The sequence below is a fragment of the Pan troglodytes genome, chromosome 8 (assembly GCF_028858775.2).
Source record: "Pan troglodytes isolate AG18354 chromosome 8, NHGRI_mPanTro3-v2.0_pri, whole genome shotgun sequence".
In the NCBI taxonomy this organism is placed as follows: Eukaryota; Metazoa; Chordata; class Mammalia; order Primates; family Hominidae; genus Pan; species Pan troglodytes.
Genome location: NC_072406.2, coordinates 132,628,211 through 132,646,026, shown reverse-complemented (window position 1 = coordinate 132,646,026; position 17,816 = coordinate 132,628,211). Strand labels below are relative to the sequence as shown.

The window sequence follows — 17,816 nt, the reverse complement described above, 5'->3', positions numbered from 1 at the left end:
GAGCTATTTCTTTGAGAAAGAGTATTTTGAATTAATTAAACAGTATCCATTGCTAAAAATATTCTACTTATTCAGACCAGGAACTTGGAGAGTGGACGAATTTAACACAGTGATCAATTTCTTCCATATATTTGCCTAATTACCCTAGAACAGGCTTCCTCAGCCTGGACACTATTCACATTTGAGGCCAGATAATTCTTTGCCACAGGGGCTGTCCTGTGCCCTGCAGGATATTCAGCAGCATCCTTGACCTCTGTTCTCGAGATGCCAATAGCACCCCCTGTTACACATGCACGCACACACACACACACGCACACTTGTGACAACCAAAAATGTCTCCAGACATTGCTAAATGTCCCCTGGGGGGTGCAAAACTGCCCAGTGGAGAACCACTGCCCTAGAACATGCATTCTCATATGCCCCCTGAGGAGATGAAAATTGGTAATTGGTTCCTTGGGAGATCTTAAAATCTTAGAAATTACAGTTATTTAGGGAAAAAATCATTAGGGGGAAAAAAAAAAAAAAACCGTGAGTGGCTCTTGCCTAGTATGCTGATGTCCCTTAACATGACTGTGAATCTAGATGCTTATATTTTTAAGACATAAACAGATATACAATATATCTGCAGTATTAACATTTTATGGTGGGGAATTATTTTTAAAAAATCTAAAAAGGCTCCATGGGGAGGAGGGAGTGATTAAAAAAACAAAACAAAACAAAACAAAACAAAAAAACAACAAGTTGAGAAACATTGCCCTCCAAAGAGGTCTGATTCAGCTTTAAACAACCATTCCCTCCAGGGACTTGGCATGCCCAAAGCAAGCCTCCCAGGATCTAGGGGGAGTCTTCCTTTATTTGGCAAAACAACTGTTGTTACTTCCCAGAACCTCCGCAATTGTCTTGGAAGCTTGAGATGTAGGGTTATAAAAATTCAGGGAAAAAACCATGAGGGGATCTTGCCAAGTTCGCTGATACCCCTTGACATATCAGTGAACCTGGGAGCTTTCATTTGTAAGTTATAAGAGAAACCATACAAGTTAAGGTGACCTCAGACACATGGCCACCAATGTGTCCTGTTGGAACAAATGACCTAAGCAGCCCATGCCATTTTATACAATTCTTAAAAGAAAGGAGAGTGGCGGCCGGGCGTGGTGGCTCACGCCTGTAATCCCAGCACTTTGGGAGGCCGAGGCAGACGGATCACGAGGTCAGGAGATGGAGATCATCCTGGCTAACACGGTGAAACCCCGTCTCTACTAAAAATACAAAAAATTAGCCGAGCATGGTGGCAGGCGCCTGTAGTCCCAGCTACTTGGGAGGCGGAGGCAGGAGAATGGCGTGAACCCGGGAGGCGGAGCTTGCAGTGAGCCGAGATCGCGCCGCTGCACTCCAGCCTGGGCGACAGAGTGAGACTCCGCCTCAAAAAAAAAAAAAAAAAAAAAAAAAGGAAAGAGAGTGGTATTTTTCAAATTTCCCATCTACCAGCAAAACCCCTTGACAGCAATTTCATTCCATTAAATGAAGCAAAACAAACAAATCTTGCAATTTCCTCTACTTTCCTGTTTCCTCTTTCTTTATGCAAAGGCCTGCCCAACCACTCTAAGAACCAGCTGGTTTATAATAATGAATATTCATGCTCAATGGCATTAAACCTGGCATAGATGCATGCTATCATGTGATAATTTCTCAATTCATAGTTAAAACCTACTTAGATTCCTTCAGCAAAAGCAAACTCCCAGACACGCAGCTGGTAAAAGACCCTATAGTCTGTATCCTCCACCCTCAAGGACTCTGCTATCAATAGTAATAACACTGAGGCAAAGCAAGAACTCTCTAAAAAATGATTCCTCTACAACGAATGCATTAGACCATCATGATGGTATTTGTGACTTTAAAATGATGCAGGAAGAAAGGAAAAACTGTGTGATCGGTAACCTTATGTGTCAACTTGGCTAGACTATGGTGGCCAGTTGTTCAGTCAAACACACACCAGCCTAGATGTTACTGTAAAGGTATTTTTAGCAGTGAGGAACGTTTGCAATCAATTGAGTTTAAGTAAGAAATTATGGAGGGTATTATTTATTACCCTTTATATAATGTGAGGGGCCTCATCCAATCAGTTGAAGGCCTTAAGAGTAAAGATTGAGGTTTCCCAGATAAGAAGGAGTTCTACCTCAAGACTGCAGCGTAGAAATCCTATCTGAGTTCCAGCCTGCTGGTCTGCATATTTGGGGGGTCAACAATGTAACATCAATTCTTACCTGAATTTCCAGCCTGCCACCCTGCCCTATAGATTTCAGACTTGCCAGCCACTACAATTTCATGAACCAATTCCCTAAAATAAATCAATCAATTGATTGATTGCTAAGATAGATACATGACGGATGATTGATTGATAGATAGGTAGACAGACAAATAGACAGATAGGTAGACAGACAGACAGACATCCTACTGGTTTTGTTTCTCCAGAGAGCCCTCACTAATACAAACAAGAACACACATTCCATCTAGGAGCACCTGAACACCACACCACTCTATGAAGATGGGAAGCAGGTGGCAAAGTAGATACTGACTTGCAGAGCTGAAGACAGATCAATCTACACACCTGCAGAGGGTGGTGCTGATGAGAGGCAGCCCATTCACCAGGCAGGGCCCTGCAAACCTTTGAAACTAAAGGCACCAGGTACTGCAGAAGGCAGGGGGTGAACTATGGGGCTAGAAACAGGCAAATAGGTGGAAAGTGCCGATAAAGAGAAGCTAAACTCTCCAGGTTTCCACCCCTCCTTCAAAGCCAGGAAACCATCCCCTTTCCAACTTTTGAGGAAGACAGAAGTTTTAACTATCTGAGGCTCTGGTTTTGGAAAAACAGATGAGTAGAGGGCATGCCTGAACAAACAGATGGAAAATAGGGAGATGATGTGAAAGACTAAGAACTGACCTGTGAGCACCTACGCCCTTCTGCACAGCTTCCAGAATGCCAGGTTCACATACACCAGGCAGGAGTATGAAGAGCCTCCTCTAGGGAATCAAACAGCCTCAAAGTAAAGGCCAGACGCTAGCTAACACTGGAGGTCAACCAATGAAAACCTAGCTCACACCAGTCACCCTCAGTGAAGCCCAATTAACAAGCCCTGCCCAATTAGCTTTATGACTCAACCTTAAATAACAACATACAGCAAAGGTACCAGATATTTAAGGAAAGCTAGATACAAAAACACACAAAGGGAAGGCAGGGCACACATGAAACCGGCAAACAAAGCGGGGTAAGAGATGATGTATCCATGAAAAGACAAAAAAAGGATGTTAATGATTTTTCTAATCAGAGTTCAAGAAAGAGCTCTTGGAAATTAAAAATATAAAAATCATAATAAAAATTCTATAGAAGCTTTAGTAGATAAAAATTTTAAAGTCTCCCTGATGGATGAACAAAAAAGACAAAGAGATAGACAGTAGGAAAGAAGAGATACTAAAAAGATAAGATCAGTCCAGGAGACTCAACATCTGCCTAATACAGTTCCAAGGAGAAGAAATGGGGAATACAAAGGTGAGGCACATGAAGTTCCAGGTTAAAAAGACCTACAGAGTTAGCAGAACGATAAATACCAAAAACAAATCCCGGTAAGGTACATCATTGTGGACTTTAGATGGTGAGACACAGAGAAAGGACCATAAAAGGTTCCAAAGAAAGAAAGAAAAACAAAGCAAAGGAAAGGAATGCAGTCAGACTTCTCAAGCACAGTGTGAACTGGAATCCTGCATGGAAATGATTTTCCTCCTAGAATTCTACATGCAGCTAAAGAATAGTAAACATCTCAAAACATGTAACTTGTATGTACTCATTTATGGGAAACTACAAGATAAAGGGCTTTTCCTCCCTGGAGGCTTTCCCTGTCCCCTGATTGGAATTCTCAGCTCCCCAATCCCAGAGTGTGGTGTTCAACAACTTAGTGTTTGCCTTCATCCTGGAGGAAAACGTGGGCCATGTCTGATCACCCTGTACTCTCCCCAAGGGCTCATCCTGGTACATACCTAACGGAAAGAACTCAAGAAGCATCTGTTGAATCTTCATCAGCCAGGCATACCTTTTAGGCTTTCTCCGTCATTTAAAAAATGTATTCCACAAGCAACAACTGCCCCTTTTTATACTGTAATAGAGTTTTAAAATGTTTAAAATTGAAACATTCATGTGCACAATTTGAGTGCACTGGTCTTGCTTTAGTAAAGCTTTTTAATACTATCTGTTTGGAGCATGGGCGACTGCAAGGTTAGTAAATTTTCTCTGTAAAGGGCCAGATAATAAATATTTTCAGTTTTGTGGGCCATGTTTCTCTTCTGCAACTCCTCAACATGGCCATTGTAAAGTGAAAGAGGCCATAGACAACATGGAAATGAACAGGCATCTCTGTGTTCCCGTAAAACTCTACCTACAAAAGCTAGCAGCCACTGGACTTGGTCCACATGCTGTCATTCGCTGACACCTGGATGAGAGTATTGCTTTATTTATTCCCACCATTTTCACAGGAAAGAAGTTTCTTAATACCTCGACTTAGCATTAATAATTTGTTTTTTCTATTTTTCTCTCTTATATCTATCCTCTCTCTGGAAGTTGAATCAGTACTCAATAAAAAATCGGGATTATGCTCTGAGAGACAAATTCTCTTTTCAGAATATCCCTGCTTTAAGCACTATGGGAAGGTACACTGCCTTTCTCCACTTTAAAGCCTAAGCTTCTTTTAGGTTGGATGAAAATCACTTGCTCTTTGAAATTGTGGTCTCTGCTTTTCCAATCAAGGGTGGCTTAGGCTGCCTTACAGAGCGAGCCCCATAAAAACGCTGCCATGGGGAAATGCTGTTTGCTGAGAGTTTGACACAAAAGCCCTTCAGACAAGTGTTGTTTGGCTGCTTATGGTAGATTAAGAATAAGATCCTTTGTTTCCAAAAGAAATCAATGTTTGTTCTTAAGTTCAAAGAAAACCAACTGTTCTAAGGACGATATGAGGACCTGGACTTCATTCCAGCCGCCAATTATCTGCAAACACAGCAGAAGCAAAACCCATGTCTACCTAGCATGGAGAATTAGTCTTAGGAGATCTCTCAGTCCAGAACTCCCCTGCCCAGTCACTCAAGTCCAGCCTATGAAACTGATTTTTTAAGGAAAAAAAAGAGTGTTTATATCAAAATGGGAGTCCACTTAGGTCACCCCCTCTGAGGAGCAGTCACATCAACTACTAGGCTTCTTATTAGCTACTAAGAAATCCAGAAAACAGCACCGGTGGTTTTTCTAAGTGGATATGGCACTCCCTTCAAGCCAATCACTAACCTGTCATTTAAAAAAAGGAGAAAATAAATGAAAATACCACCATCAAAGCCTACAGACTGGGTAGAATTCCATGTCTGCCAGGTAGTAAAAATGGGTAACATTTTAAGCAGCATCATAAGCAAAGGATATAATTGCCTCTGTCAAAAAGCTTGTCTAGCACAGATCAGATGTCAGCCACCATTTGACAAGGCAGCCGAAAGCCAGCCATGTCGGAAAATGCTTCCTGCTGGTTGGAGGGGAGGATGTGCATCAAAAATCGACATCTTTGTGGGGTCCAGCTTCTAACCTCTGAGGTCCAGTAGTCTGACAGCTTGAGATATTCACATGACAGCTATTTCGTTCCCAAGTTCAAATGCAACAGTAGACAGTAAATTGTGCTACAGTCCCCTACCAACCATTCTGGAAGCCCGTATTAAGGTATTCCTTAGAATTTCACTTCTTAGGTGCTTTTAATTTCTGAAGCCCCTTAAGATTCAGCACCAAGTCTTTGGGAGGACAGAAAGTGACAGGAGGGAGAAGGGAGGAATGAAAGAAGGAAGAGAAGAAAAGGAGAAGAGAACAAAGGGAGAAAAAATCTAAGAGAACTTGAGTGACCCTACCAGGAGACAGATGGAGAGCAGATGGGAGCTGATCCCAGGTGAATACTATTCCAGGTACCTCTAAACAATGCCAGCATGGGACTCCCTGGAAACAAGGAGACAAAAAATCAATACAGCAGGAATTCCTCCAGCTGGTAACTACAAGGCCTCCAAAACAGGTGCTCACTTAAAATGGGACTGCATAGAGGAAAAAAACATGTTTAGAGAGGAAGCAACTCCAAATGGGTGTTCTGCCTTAAGTCACAGGAATGGCTAGAGCCTACAAGAATTTTGAGCTTTTTTTTTTCTTTTCTTGAGATGGAGTCTCACTCTGTTGCCAGGCTGGAGTGCACTGGCACAATCTTAGGTCACTGTAACCTCTGACCCCCTGGTTCAAGCTGTTTTCCTGCCTCAGCCTCCTGAATAGCTGCGATTACAGGCATGCGCCACCAAGTCCAGCTAATTTTTTTGTGTGTGTTTTTAGTAGAGGTGGGTTTCACCATGTTGGCCAGGATGGTCTTCATCTCCTGACCTCGTGATCCGCCCACCTTGGGCTCCCAAAGTGCTGGGATTACAGGCGTAAGCCACTGCACCTGGCCGATCCTTTCTTTTATAAGGACACCTGCCACTGGGCTTAGGGCTCACCCTAAATCCAGAATGATCTCATCTCCAGATCTGAACTTAATTGCATCTGCCAAGATCCTTTTACTTTTCCTTTTTCTTTTTTGGCATGTAAAACAGTGTTCATTCTTTCAAATAAAAATATTCATAGCGAAAGGATTACGACAGTCAAACAAGTTACCATATCCATCTCATCACATGGTTACTTTATTTTTTTGTGATGACAGCACCTGAAATCTACTCTCTTAGCAAATTTCTAGTCTACGATGTCATATTATTATCAACCAAGACACTTTTTCCAAATAAGGTTCACACTCACACATTCCAGGGGCTGGGACTTAAACGTATCTGTTTGGAGGCAACTACTCAACTCACCACCGTTTCCAACAAACTAGAGAAGAAAATTCGTTATTTACTTAAATAAACATGGACTGTAAATGTTTTGTTGTATTTGATCATTGAAAGTCCCAAGACAGCAGGAATTCCTCCAGCTGGTACCTACAGCTATTCCTGTCAGAGCTGGTGTCCTTAGACAAGTTACCAAGCCTGCCTGATCCTCAGTGCCCTTATGTGTAAAACTGGGACAATCCCCCACCTGGTAGGTTGTTGTGCAAGTTGACAGTGATTCATTTAGAGTGTCTGCCCCCAGCTAATGTCTCGTTGACAGGCCCTATTCTTCAACGGCTCTGAGCAACATGTTCAACAGACACTCCCCAGGAAACAGCGTTCAGTTATTTCTTGATTCAGCCATTAGTAGGATGTGTCTCGGGTATTTAGGGAAAAAAGAAACTAAAATAGCAGGCTTGCTAAAGGTAAATAATAATCAGACTCGTGGGAGAATTAAGGACTTGGCATCATGAGAAGAGCCTGTCCTATTCAAGATGGTCACCTGTGACCATAGTTCTCCAATTATCCCAGGAATCATCAACTTAAATACACCATCTGTCACTACCTGGGCACTCCCCAGGACACAAGCTGCATCTTATTTATCTTTGCATCCCCCATGCAATATGAACTGATGAATGGATGATGGCACAAGCCAGAATGCTCAGGAAACTTCAGCTCTGATAATCAATAATCATGTAGATAACTACTGTTTATTGAAAGTCACAATACTAAGCGCTTTACATATACTGCATGGATTAAATAAGATAATTTATGTTGCCATTTTGGCATAGCTGCTGCTCCAGAAATGTGAGCGATCATCACCACTTATTTTAATCCTCATTCCAACCAATAATGGAGGCATTCTTATTCCCATGTTACACAGCAGGAACTGAGGCACAGGGAGGTGAAGTCACAGAGCTAATACCTGGCAGAGCCAGGGTTTGTTAGACTTCAGAGACCTGTCTCCTTTTCAGCTACATTGCACGGCTTCTGATTCACAGTATTAAGTCTTTGTTTTAAGGTGTTCACACATCTATAGTCAGACTATAAACTGGAGGCATGGGGGAAAGTATATGTATATACATGTAACATATGTATGTATATGTATATATGTATACATATGTGCTATATATTTGTGTACACACACACGCAACACCTGAATTGAAGAAATAAACTAGAGAGAACAATGACCTAAACAATGGAGGGTCCCAGGGAGCGTAGAGAATTCCCTTGTCCTAAATCGTACTGTGCAGGGGTGAAGTATCACATGTTATGCTCTGCCAAGCTCATGAAAGCAACACATGCAAAGCTCCAGAGCCTCATCCTGGGCATATTACTTCCTGTTGAATAATCTTGTTTCTAAGTCAAACGCCGTAAAGTGAAGAAAAATGAACTGCGCTTAACATTCCTGTACCAGTGCTTTTCTCTGCACCTAAATTCCCAAAGACAGTGAGCAGGAAACATGACTGGGGGCATTAAGAGAATCCCAGCCATGAACTTACAGGAGGAATGGATGCTGGGGAAGCTTTTGCGGCCCTCGGACACCAGATCGGGGTCACCTGTGCAATGCATTTCCGAGTTCATCACTCCATCTGGAAAGCAGCGGTAAAAGAAATCGGGGCGAGGTCTACAAAAGACACCATGGACATTTTCAATATAAAATGCTGCCATCACAAATGACCCCAAGCTGACCCCCCCAACTCCCCACTGCCCCCAGCTCTTTCCTCAGCCCCCTTGGCTGTCAACACTGGAGCTCCTCACAGAATACTCTAGACACAGCCGTTTGGGAAAAAGCTCAGGTTTTGGTGTCAGAGAAATCTGAGTTGGCGCTCCCATGTACCACTTACTCACTTTATGACCTTGGGAAGGTCACTTGGTCTCCCCCAGCTTCAGTTTCCACATCTGTAGAAGGGGGAAATCAATACTGACCCAAAGCTGAGGTCCTGAGGATAGAGTGACATGACTTACAGGAGGCACCTAAGCAGTGTCCTCTGGCCCAAGTTCCTTGTTTGACAGGTGTGAAAAGGAAGGCTTCATGCCATCTGTGGACTAGAAGTTACTTCCTGTCTTGATCTACCGCTCTATTGTTGGATATTGGCATGGATTGCTCAAATGCCAATCCATAGGTCTCATCCTGAAGAGAACGATAAATAAGTAATCCTATTAATCTACCACTCTACTGCTTGATCTATTTCAGAGGTTGCCTCTGGGATCCAAGACTCCAGGCTCCCCATGTCCGTATATCCTGAATTCGGGTGGCCACTTGCCCTTCCTGAAATGGCAGGCTTCACCTGGCCTCACTGAGAGACCTTGAACACTCAGCTCCATGATGCAGAAGACACAGTGCCCCAGGTTGGCCTCTCTGGTCTAGGACATGGGAAAGAGATCTCTAGAGGCACATAGGGGTGGCCCTGGGCCTGAAGTCGAGCCTCCTGCAGCAATCACAGCTGCAGGAAGTCCTGAGTGCTTACTAGGCTTCAGACACAGTGCTAAGCTCCACACACCCGCTGTGCCATATAATCCTTAGGAGAACCCTGAGGCAGAGCCTGGAGCTGTCTGTATTTTACAGGTGCAAAAATGAAGGCTCTTCATTGCTCAAGGTCACACACATCCCATAAGTGGCAAGGACAAGCTTTGAACACCAGCGCCTGGATCTTCATGCTGACACACTTCACCCCATGCTTTACTGCCTCACTCGAATGAGGGTCCTCACACAGGTGGGTGATGGCCTATCACCTCACATTCATACTCAACTAATATTCGCTGAGCACCTACCACGGGTGAAGCTTAGCTAATGTTGGAAACACAGCGCCTGCTTTCTGAGCACTCCAGGTCACAGTCCTGATCACTGGTCCTTCAGCTCTGCAACTCCAGTAGGGCCTAAGCAGTCTATCAGAACAGCTGGGGTACTGTCTCTCTGGTACTCAGCCAGTGTTTCTCCAAGTATGGATGTCCACCTAATGCACCAGAACCTCAGAGGGGTGAGGCCTGAGAGTAAGCACTGGTCAGGGCACACAAAGTTAAGGGAACACAGCAGCAACAGGCCATGTACTGCCTGATTTTTATCTATCTCCTGCCCCCTCAGTCCCTGGCCTGCATCCAGTAGATAAAATAAATACTAACATTCTGAGAGGGAATCTAGTGTGTCCCAGGCCAACAGCCAGCTAGAGTTAGTTAGGTCTTGAATTCAGATGTTTTGACTGCTCATGTCTGTAGAGACCAGCTCTTCACCAGAGCAGTCAGAAGAGAAGGAAAGATACATGGAAAACAGAAATCATTTCTCAGGGGCAGTAAGAGAAATGTGCCATAAGCCAAGGCTCAAATGCCAATCCATATGTCTCATCCTGAAGAGAATGATAGGTAAGTAATCCTACTTATTTATTAGAGGCCAAAACTGACAAGTGAGTGGGTGTCAGGGGAGGCCCTGGGCTGGCAGGGGAAGAATCTGAAAATGCCAGCAGTAAGCTTTGTCCCACAAGAAAGTGCGGTCAGTGGGCACTTCCTTGCTAGTGATCTGCTTTCTAAAATAGTGAGTTTGTAATTCAAAGGAAAGATCTGTGCTAAGGATGGAAAGCTCAGAAGGACAACAATTTAAGGGAGAACTAGATGAGCTCAAATCTGTCCCATCCAGTGTCCTCTGGCCCAGCTTCCTATATAGATGACCTTGATAGTCTAAGTCACCATTTCATTCTTCTTGGAACTTACCTTCCCACTATTAATTTAATAGTGTTTGTGCAGACTCCATTCAACGCAAGAGCCAAGGACACCGCTACAAAACAAAACCAACAGACAGAAAAATAGCAAGCTGGCTCTTAAATCAAAATCATCATCATCATTATCATCATCATCACTGTTACATTATAATACTATTTAATGACCAGAGAAATATGAACGAATACTTTGAAAACAGAGATGCGTTTGGGTTGCTAGAGAGCAAAATATAATTATGCCAGGACTTTGGAAAGTGACTCATAAAATTCTAGGCCCCTGTGACATGAAATTTATCTCTCCTCCTTGACTGAAATTTTCACAATCACAGAGGAGCTTATCTATCATTTTCTGGCCTGATATGAACAGATTTAATACCACAGCATGTAGAATTTCTTTTACTGGTAGCAAGAAACATAACTTTTTTTATTTCCTCCTGGCAACCTTCTCAGACATAATTCTAATCAGAGCAGCTGCTGGAATCCTACTGCAGAAAAGGACATTCCCACTCGGCAATTATCTCATTATTGACCCATCACCGGCTGACAGCTGTCCATTTGTTATCAAACAAATCACTGTTTCTGCCAAGGTGCAGAGTCCAAAAGCCTCACTGGGTTTGGAGAAGGTCTGCCCGGGCAGTGCTTTTTGCCATCTAAAACAGCAAGAACTTCTGGGATACATTATTTGACCATACAGAGCACAGGGACTTTCTCCAAACAGTCTGGGAAGACTTTGCCAGATGCAGCACAGATTGTCCCGAAGGCGGCAGGTAACATGAGTCACAGAGCTTTCACTGCAAAATCTTGTACTTCTCTCCTGTGGTTTATCGAGAGTGCGTAAAAGGCAGAGTCATCACCATCAATGTGATAGAAGGTCAAATGCCTCACAGAAGCAATACAAACCTATTGATGCCCCATCCACTGCTTTGTTGAATAATAAAGCATGTGAGCTACCATTTCCCTTTGGCAAATATTAACTGTTCAATACTAGCTGAGATTTATATAAGAATATAGCAGTGAATGGGGGCGTTTTCGTGAAGGAGCTGCCTAGGGCAATTCATGGCCCATCGAGAGAGACAAACGTGTTGTTCTATGAGCAGAAAGTACTGTGGAATGGCCAACATGGTCACTAAGAGTACAAGCCACAGAGATGGGAACACAACCCACCTGCTTTTAACAAGTTATCCGAAGCAGAGAGAATGGGAGGGACACATTCAAATGAACATCTTTGTCAAAGGGAAACAAATCACCTAAGTGTGAGATGGGGGCAACTGGCCATATCTGAGTGTGGCAGAAAGGAAGGACAGGCCACAGACTTGGAGGGCAGAGTGTGAATCAGCCGCACAGCACTGCCATTAAAACACTGAGCATGCAATGGGGGTGCAGAAATTGGAACTGAATATGAGGGAACTTGGAAAGATCCACTGATTGCATTCTGAACACACAGATCCTTCCTTCCTCAAATGCCAGCTTCCCTTCTCTCTGGCAAGCTCAGAGCACTGTGGAGAGGCCTGTCTCCAAGAGGGGAGAGCAAATTCTCTGGGATATCTTTGCCATATTCTCTCCACAAACCCTGATAATTAACAGGTTGTGAGATTGCCGCAAAATTACTGTGGTCTTTTCTCTGTTAGGGCTGGCCTGCCACGCTCACTGCTGTGTTTTCCCAGTGGGGCTGAACTCATTATCATCCTGGTCCTAGCATGGCCTCTCTGGGAACAAGCATCCCTAGCCAATTCCCTATCGCCCCATGTAAATCTTGGTGAACTTCATACACAGCCACATGGATCACTTCCCCAGCCTCTGAGCCTGGTGGGCTTATCGCAGCATAGAGCAGTTCTTTAAAAAGTCTGAAATAGCTGAACTGGAAAATGTATGGATATGATATAACCACCTACAGTTGGCAACTTTCCTGTCTAATCCAAACACCTGAAGGAAACAGAAAGGTAGGAAGCTGGTGATGATATTTAACATGGAGGTCATTTCAGCATTCTAGAAGGAACCCAAACTGCTTAATATTTTTACTGGAATAGCACAACCCTCCGGGGATCAATGCAGGAGCCCCTCATTGATACCAGAGAGAAGGCTGTGCTGGGATCAGACCCATGAAAGGCTGGACAAACAGGAAAATAAATGGCCCCCATCAGGAATACTTGTTCATTAGCAATAACCCAGTGGGTCTGATTCATAAGGGCTGTTCTCTTTTTACAGCATCCCACAGCACTGTGGGTTTCAGAGAAGAGTCAAAAAGACAAACCATACTGTGTCTGATAAAAAATCTCAAAGCAACATGTCCCGTGAGTCGGCTTGTAAGCAGCCTGTACTCAGGACGCTACTGGTTATAAGCATTCCAGGAGATTAGAGGGATTTTGTTGTTACTTTTGTTGTTGTAGGAAATTCAGCACTATCGTGCTTTTATAAGAGGGTTCTCTATTATACAGACCTGACTGTTCTGCAGCCTGAATTCCTAAAAGCCCAACGCTGCATGGGGCAAACCTCACTCCTCTCATCCAATGCCAGATGCACAAACATGGCCACTGTTTACCTGGAGATGAGGGCAGCACTTGGGATCCAGGTTTGGAAGCCTGGGTTAAAGTCTGCTGAAGACATCTGAGTAAAGAAGCATGCTAAGAACTAAACCTCCTGGTCGATAGAGTCCTGAATTCCAGACAACACTGGAAAATCTACACCCTGTTTTCTGTCCTTGGCTTTTAAAGATCACCCACTCCCACCCGCTACTTCCAAGGCTTCCTAAAAATAGTGATTGAAAAAAAAACCTCTACACACAATGGGAGGCTGTTCATCATTTTTATATGGCAGGCTCTCATTTATTTAGGCAAACAGAACATCCAATAATTCCACCTTCTCTGTTAACGTATAGGAGACAGAGTATGATGTTCAATTTTGAAATGTCACCCTAAGGGAGATTTAGCTGAGAATGAAAAGTCTGGAGAAGGCAACTGTGAGCTACTTACTGCTGTGACAGCAGCCCCACTCCAAAAGCCAGCCGTCAGTGAGAACCATAACCATGAAAGACAGTTCTCACCCACAGTCACTTATCTTGAGACTCCATGCCAGGGGAGCCACTAGAATAAAGAATGAACTAAAGGGATTTCCAAATGAACTGAGGGGGCTCCCAACAGCACTTTTTGGAGACTATGGTGATATCCATCCAAACACTGCCCGGCCACTCAAGCCATGTGTGGAGGCACACCTACCTGAATCCTTGGAGAATGTGACCTTTTTCCACCTCAGCTGAGGAGACTGAAACCTGTGACCAAAAGTCCAAGCCACACAAGGGCAGCCTGCGGTACACACCTGACCTGAGGGAGGGCATCGACAGGCTGGCCAGGGACTCACGGCTTTTGTGTCCAGGCTGGAGAAATGAGCTCAGCCAGAGACTCTGTCTAGGAAGTCTGGACCAAGAAACACAGTGAAGCTTGGTGGGTGGGCACCGAAGTTGAACAGGCAGACAGATTTGTGGCAGAAATCACCACCACTGCAAGCCCAAGCCTCACATAAACCAGACATGGGGCAGCAGAAACAAAGTTGAGGCAGAGGAATCAGGCTGGGAGTGTGAGGAGAAGAGGCAAGGCACATTGCAGTGGTCATGAGCCAAGAGGGAGGTCTCCCCTCCTGATGGCCCAGCTCCCCATTCCAGTCCCTGTGAGGTGCCTCTGAACCTTTCCCCCTTTTTCTTGGATGTCTGTGAGATTGCTTATCAGAGCCCTGTAATTAAACCCCTAATTTATTTGAGCTAATTTGAGAGGGATTCTGTTCCTTTCAAGTAGATAAGGCCTAACAGGAGCCTGGTTATATAGGAAGCGTTCTCTGTGCTGCTTTAGGACAGGAGCTGCTGCTTGTCCCACACTCCCTAGATGCAGCTCTCACACTCACTCCCTTACCATGGAAAAGGGAGGATCATATTTTGCTACATTTTCATTTCCCCAAAGCCCAATAATTAACAAACAAACATACCCTTAAGTGAAGGCTCTCATTTTCCAGACTTACTAGCCCATTGAATGGTAAGTCCATATAACACACCAAAAACAAAATTTGGGCTGAGGATTTGGGTAACTTTTAGGTGACGTGTCAAAAAAAGAAAAAATCAACCTGATTTGGTTTTTCTCACGGTCAAAACGCTGAAAACCTGGCTACAGGTTAGTTTATTTTGTTTGCTAAACAAGCCAAGTCGTTTTGGCTATCTCTTAATGCTGTCATTTACTCAGGATTTGATTATCATGAAGACCAGAAAAACGCATTTAATCCTGAAATGTCAAACTCTTGTCCCATGCAGACATGGCTCGGCTTGGGAAGACTTTATAACAATGATGTTATAATCAATGACAAAGATCATAGCACTCTTCACATAATAATGAACACTTAACTACCAAAATATCTTCAAACTTAAGATGAGTTATAGAGCTTGTTTGTAATATCTATTTTATTTTACTCCCGCATTTGCCTATTATTGCTTCTAGCCAACAGTGTTTGGTCGAGGAGTCTGTGGTTGATTTCTGAATTGCCCATAATGTGGGTCTATTAGCCAAAAATGTGAGATTGGACAGTCAGAGGCAACAAAGTTTTAGATTTACTTTGCCTTACTGCCAAGAGCTACCCGGAGTCTGTGCCTGAGCAGCACGGCTCTCTGGTGTGTACGGGGTGTTACGAGCATTCAGCACAACGGACAGCGACAGTGGGCGGTGTCTGAACATCCTTCATTTAGGACCGCACATTGGCTCTTCTTTGCGCTTAAAGTTTATCTTTATTTTATCTTGTTCCTCCCCAGCTTAATTTGACCAAAAGAAAAAAATCAGTTGGGTGTAACTGAGATTTCTTAAATGTGATCATCTAATTAAGGTCAGCCCCATTCCCTAAAGCAGGAACTGTGAATACTCTACCTAAGAAGGCTTCCTTAATTTCAGTCTTGTCTGTTCGCCGGATAATTTTCACCACACAAATAACAGCCAGGGGTGTGAGGAAAGAAATTGCCTGGAAGAAATAACAAACAATCCCTTATGAGGACATCAGTTTGCTATCAGAAGGGCTGATTGATAATTAGCTCCCGTTAGTTTCATTTAGACTCCCTGGTTGAATAATCTTACTGAACTCCTGACCTCAAACAAACAAACAAAAAAGGATGATGTATGTCTGTGTTTAGAGACTACACAGACTTTAAAAATGGAAGATCTGATTGTAGGTTATAATTGATTTGTAATTGCTGAGAGCCATGTTTAAAGCAGTGACTTTTTAAATGGAAAAGAATAGTCTATAATTACGATGAATCATGTCTGCCAGTAATTCCCCTCATGCTCTCCTCTGTGGAAGGGTGAAGAACCCTTGGCCTCCGACTCCTATCTCTCTGGAAACACGAGTGCATTTGAGACTCACTTAGAGTCAATCAATGCATTTTCTTTTGGTGTTCTTTTGTTGAATATTTATCTCTTCTGCAAAGCAGAGTTTAGTCCATTTGTATAAAGACTCTCCTCTTCCTTCCTCTATCCCCTTTCCTCCACATAGATGCTCAACTCAGACTTAATGAGTTAAACTGGTGGGATTCAGATGCAGCCAACACTCATTACAGAACCTACTGTGAGGTGGAAACCATGGTAATGGTGGTACCATCAAGTCCAGGAGCCTCTTACATTCTCATGATAACTCTGTGACTGCCTCCTCCAGGCTTGAGGACTAGGTGATGTGCCTGGGAACATACAACTGGAAAGGGGCGAGGCTAGGATTTGGGGACAAGGTTTCCATTCCCATATTGAGTCTTTATTCCAGCTTTCCGTAATTAGTAAATTGTTTTTAAACCTTCCACCAACCACATAAAAGGCATTTTTTTGTTACTTCCTCATGACTATAACATCTCAGGATAACAATATCAGAAGAGACCGAACATCTCACAAATCCAGAATTGACCTAGCAGTCAGTGGTGGGAGGGCTGGGGTGTAACTGTTGACCAATAGTGTTCATAATTGTGGAAATCTCTCTCTCTGCTCTAGTAAGACATCACTTTTTGGAGAGGGGTTTCCTGATGGAACTAAGGCATGGCTGGAATATGCTCTTCTTTTTTAAATGTATTTTTTTATTTTTTTAGATAGAGTCTCACTCTGTCACCAGGCTGGAGTGCAGTGGAGTGATCTCCGCTCACTGCAACCTCCACCTCCCGGGTTCAAGCAATTCTCCTGCCACAGCCTCCTGAGTAGCTGGGACTACAGGTGCACACCACCACGCCCAGCTAATTTTTGTATTTTTAGCAGAGATGGGGTCTCACCATGTTGGCCAAGAGCTCTTCTTTTATAAAAACAGAATTCAACCAAATGAATGCAGGCTTAGATGCTCCACACCCTTACTACAACCAGACTGCTAGAGCTCAAATTATCTCGGGGACTCCTCTTTGGGAACTGTCTTCAGAGGCCATTTGTATGAGACATGAAAAAAGCCCTCTTCTTACCTGCTACCATTTATTTCTGACCAGAAGTGCTAGTAACCAGTTTGATGATTCAGCTGTGGCCCTGAATGACTTGGACTGTTTAAAAGTCAAATAAGCAAGTCTTGCCACCATGGAGGGTGTTCAGGTGCTAAAGGGCTGATGCACTAGAGGAGATTCAGAACTGCTACAGAGAAAGCAGAAGATTCCCCTGGGGGCTATTCAGAAGGGCAACACTCCTGAGTTAAGAGGTCCAGTAAGTCTGTGCCATAAATTATTAGGCAGCTCTCACACCTAAATAACTACACGGCTTGTTAAAGTACTGATTTCCTCAAACATGCTTATACAGCTGGTCTGGAAATGTACATTTTTTTTTTTTTTTTTTTGAGACGGAGTCTCACTCTGTCACCCAGGCTGGAGTGCAGTGGTGCGACCTCGGCTCACTGCAAGCTCTGCCTCCTGGGTTCACGCCATTCTCCTGCCTCAGCCTCCCAAATAGCTGGGACTACAGGCGCCCGCCACCATGCCCGGCTAAGTTTGTGTACTTTTTTAGTAGAGATGGGGTTTCACCGTGTTAGCCAGGATGAAACTGACCTCATGACCTCATGATCCGCCACCTCGGCCTCCCAAAGTGCTGGGATTACAGGCGTGAGCCAGCGCACCTGGCCCGGAAAGGTACATTTTTAACAATATCTCAAATGGTACTGATGCTGATGATTGAGAATTATGCCTTAGACTTTTGTCTCATGCATTTAGTGCTTAAAGAACAAGAATTG

The 17,816-nt window shown here is 43.7% G+C and overlaps 1 protein-coding gene across 3 annotated transcripts in view; it reads right to left on the bottom strand.

The window, feature by feature from the left end:
- Positions 1–17,816, bottom strand: part of PLPP4 (phospholipid phosphatase 4) — a 132,578-nt gene that overhangs the window by 59,993 nt on the left and 54,769 nt on the right. The window contains exons 3-5 of one of the 3 annotated variants that reach the window (XM_001156337.7): positions 15,512–15,602; positions 10,612–10,675; positions 8,409–8,533 (exon numbers count right to left, since the gene is read on the bottom strand). The exons of 1 other annotated variant lie outside the window; for it this stretch is intronic. In XM_001156337.7, the coding sequence (XP_001156337.1) occupies positions 8,409–8,533; positions 10,612–10,675; positions 15,512–15,602 (280 nt within the window). The remainder of the gene's footprint in view (positions 1–8,408; positions 8,534–10,611; positions 10,676–15,511; positions 15,603–17,816) is intronic. One more of the 3 variants, XM_024346643.2, reaches the window with a different exon arrangement.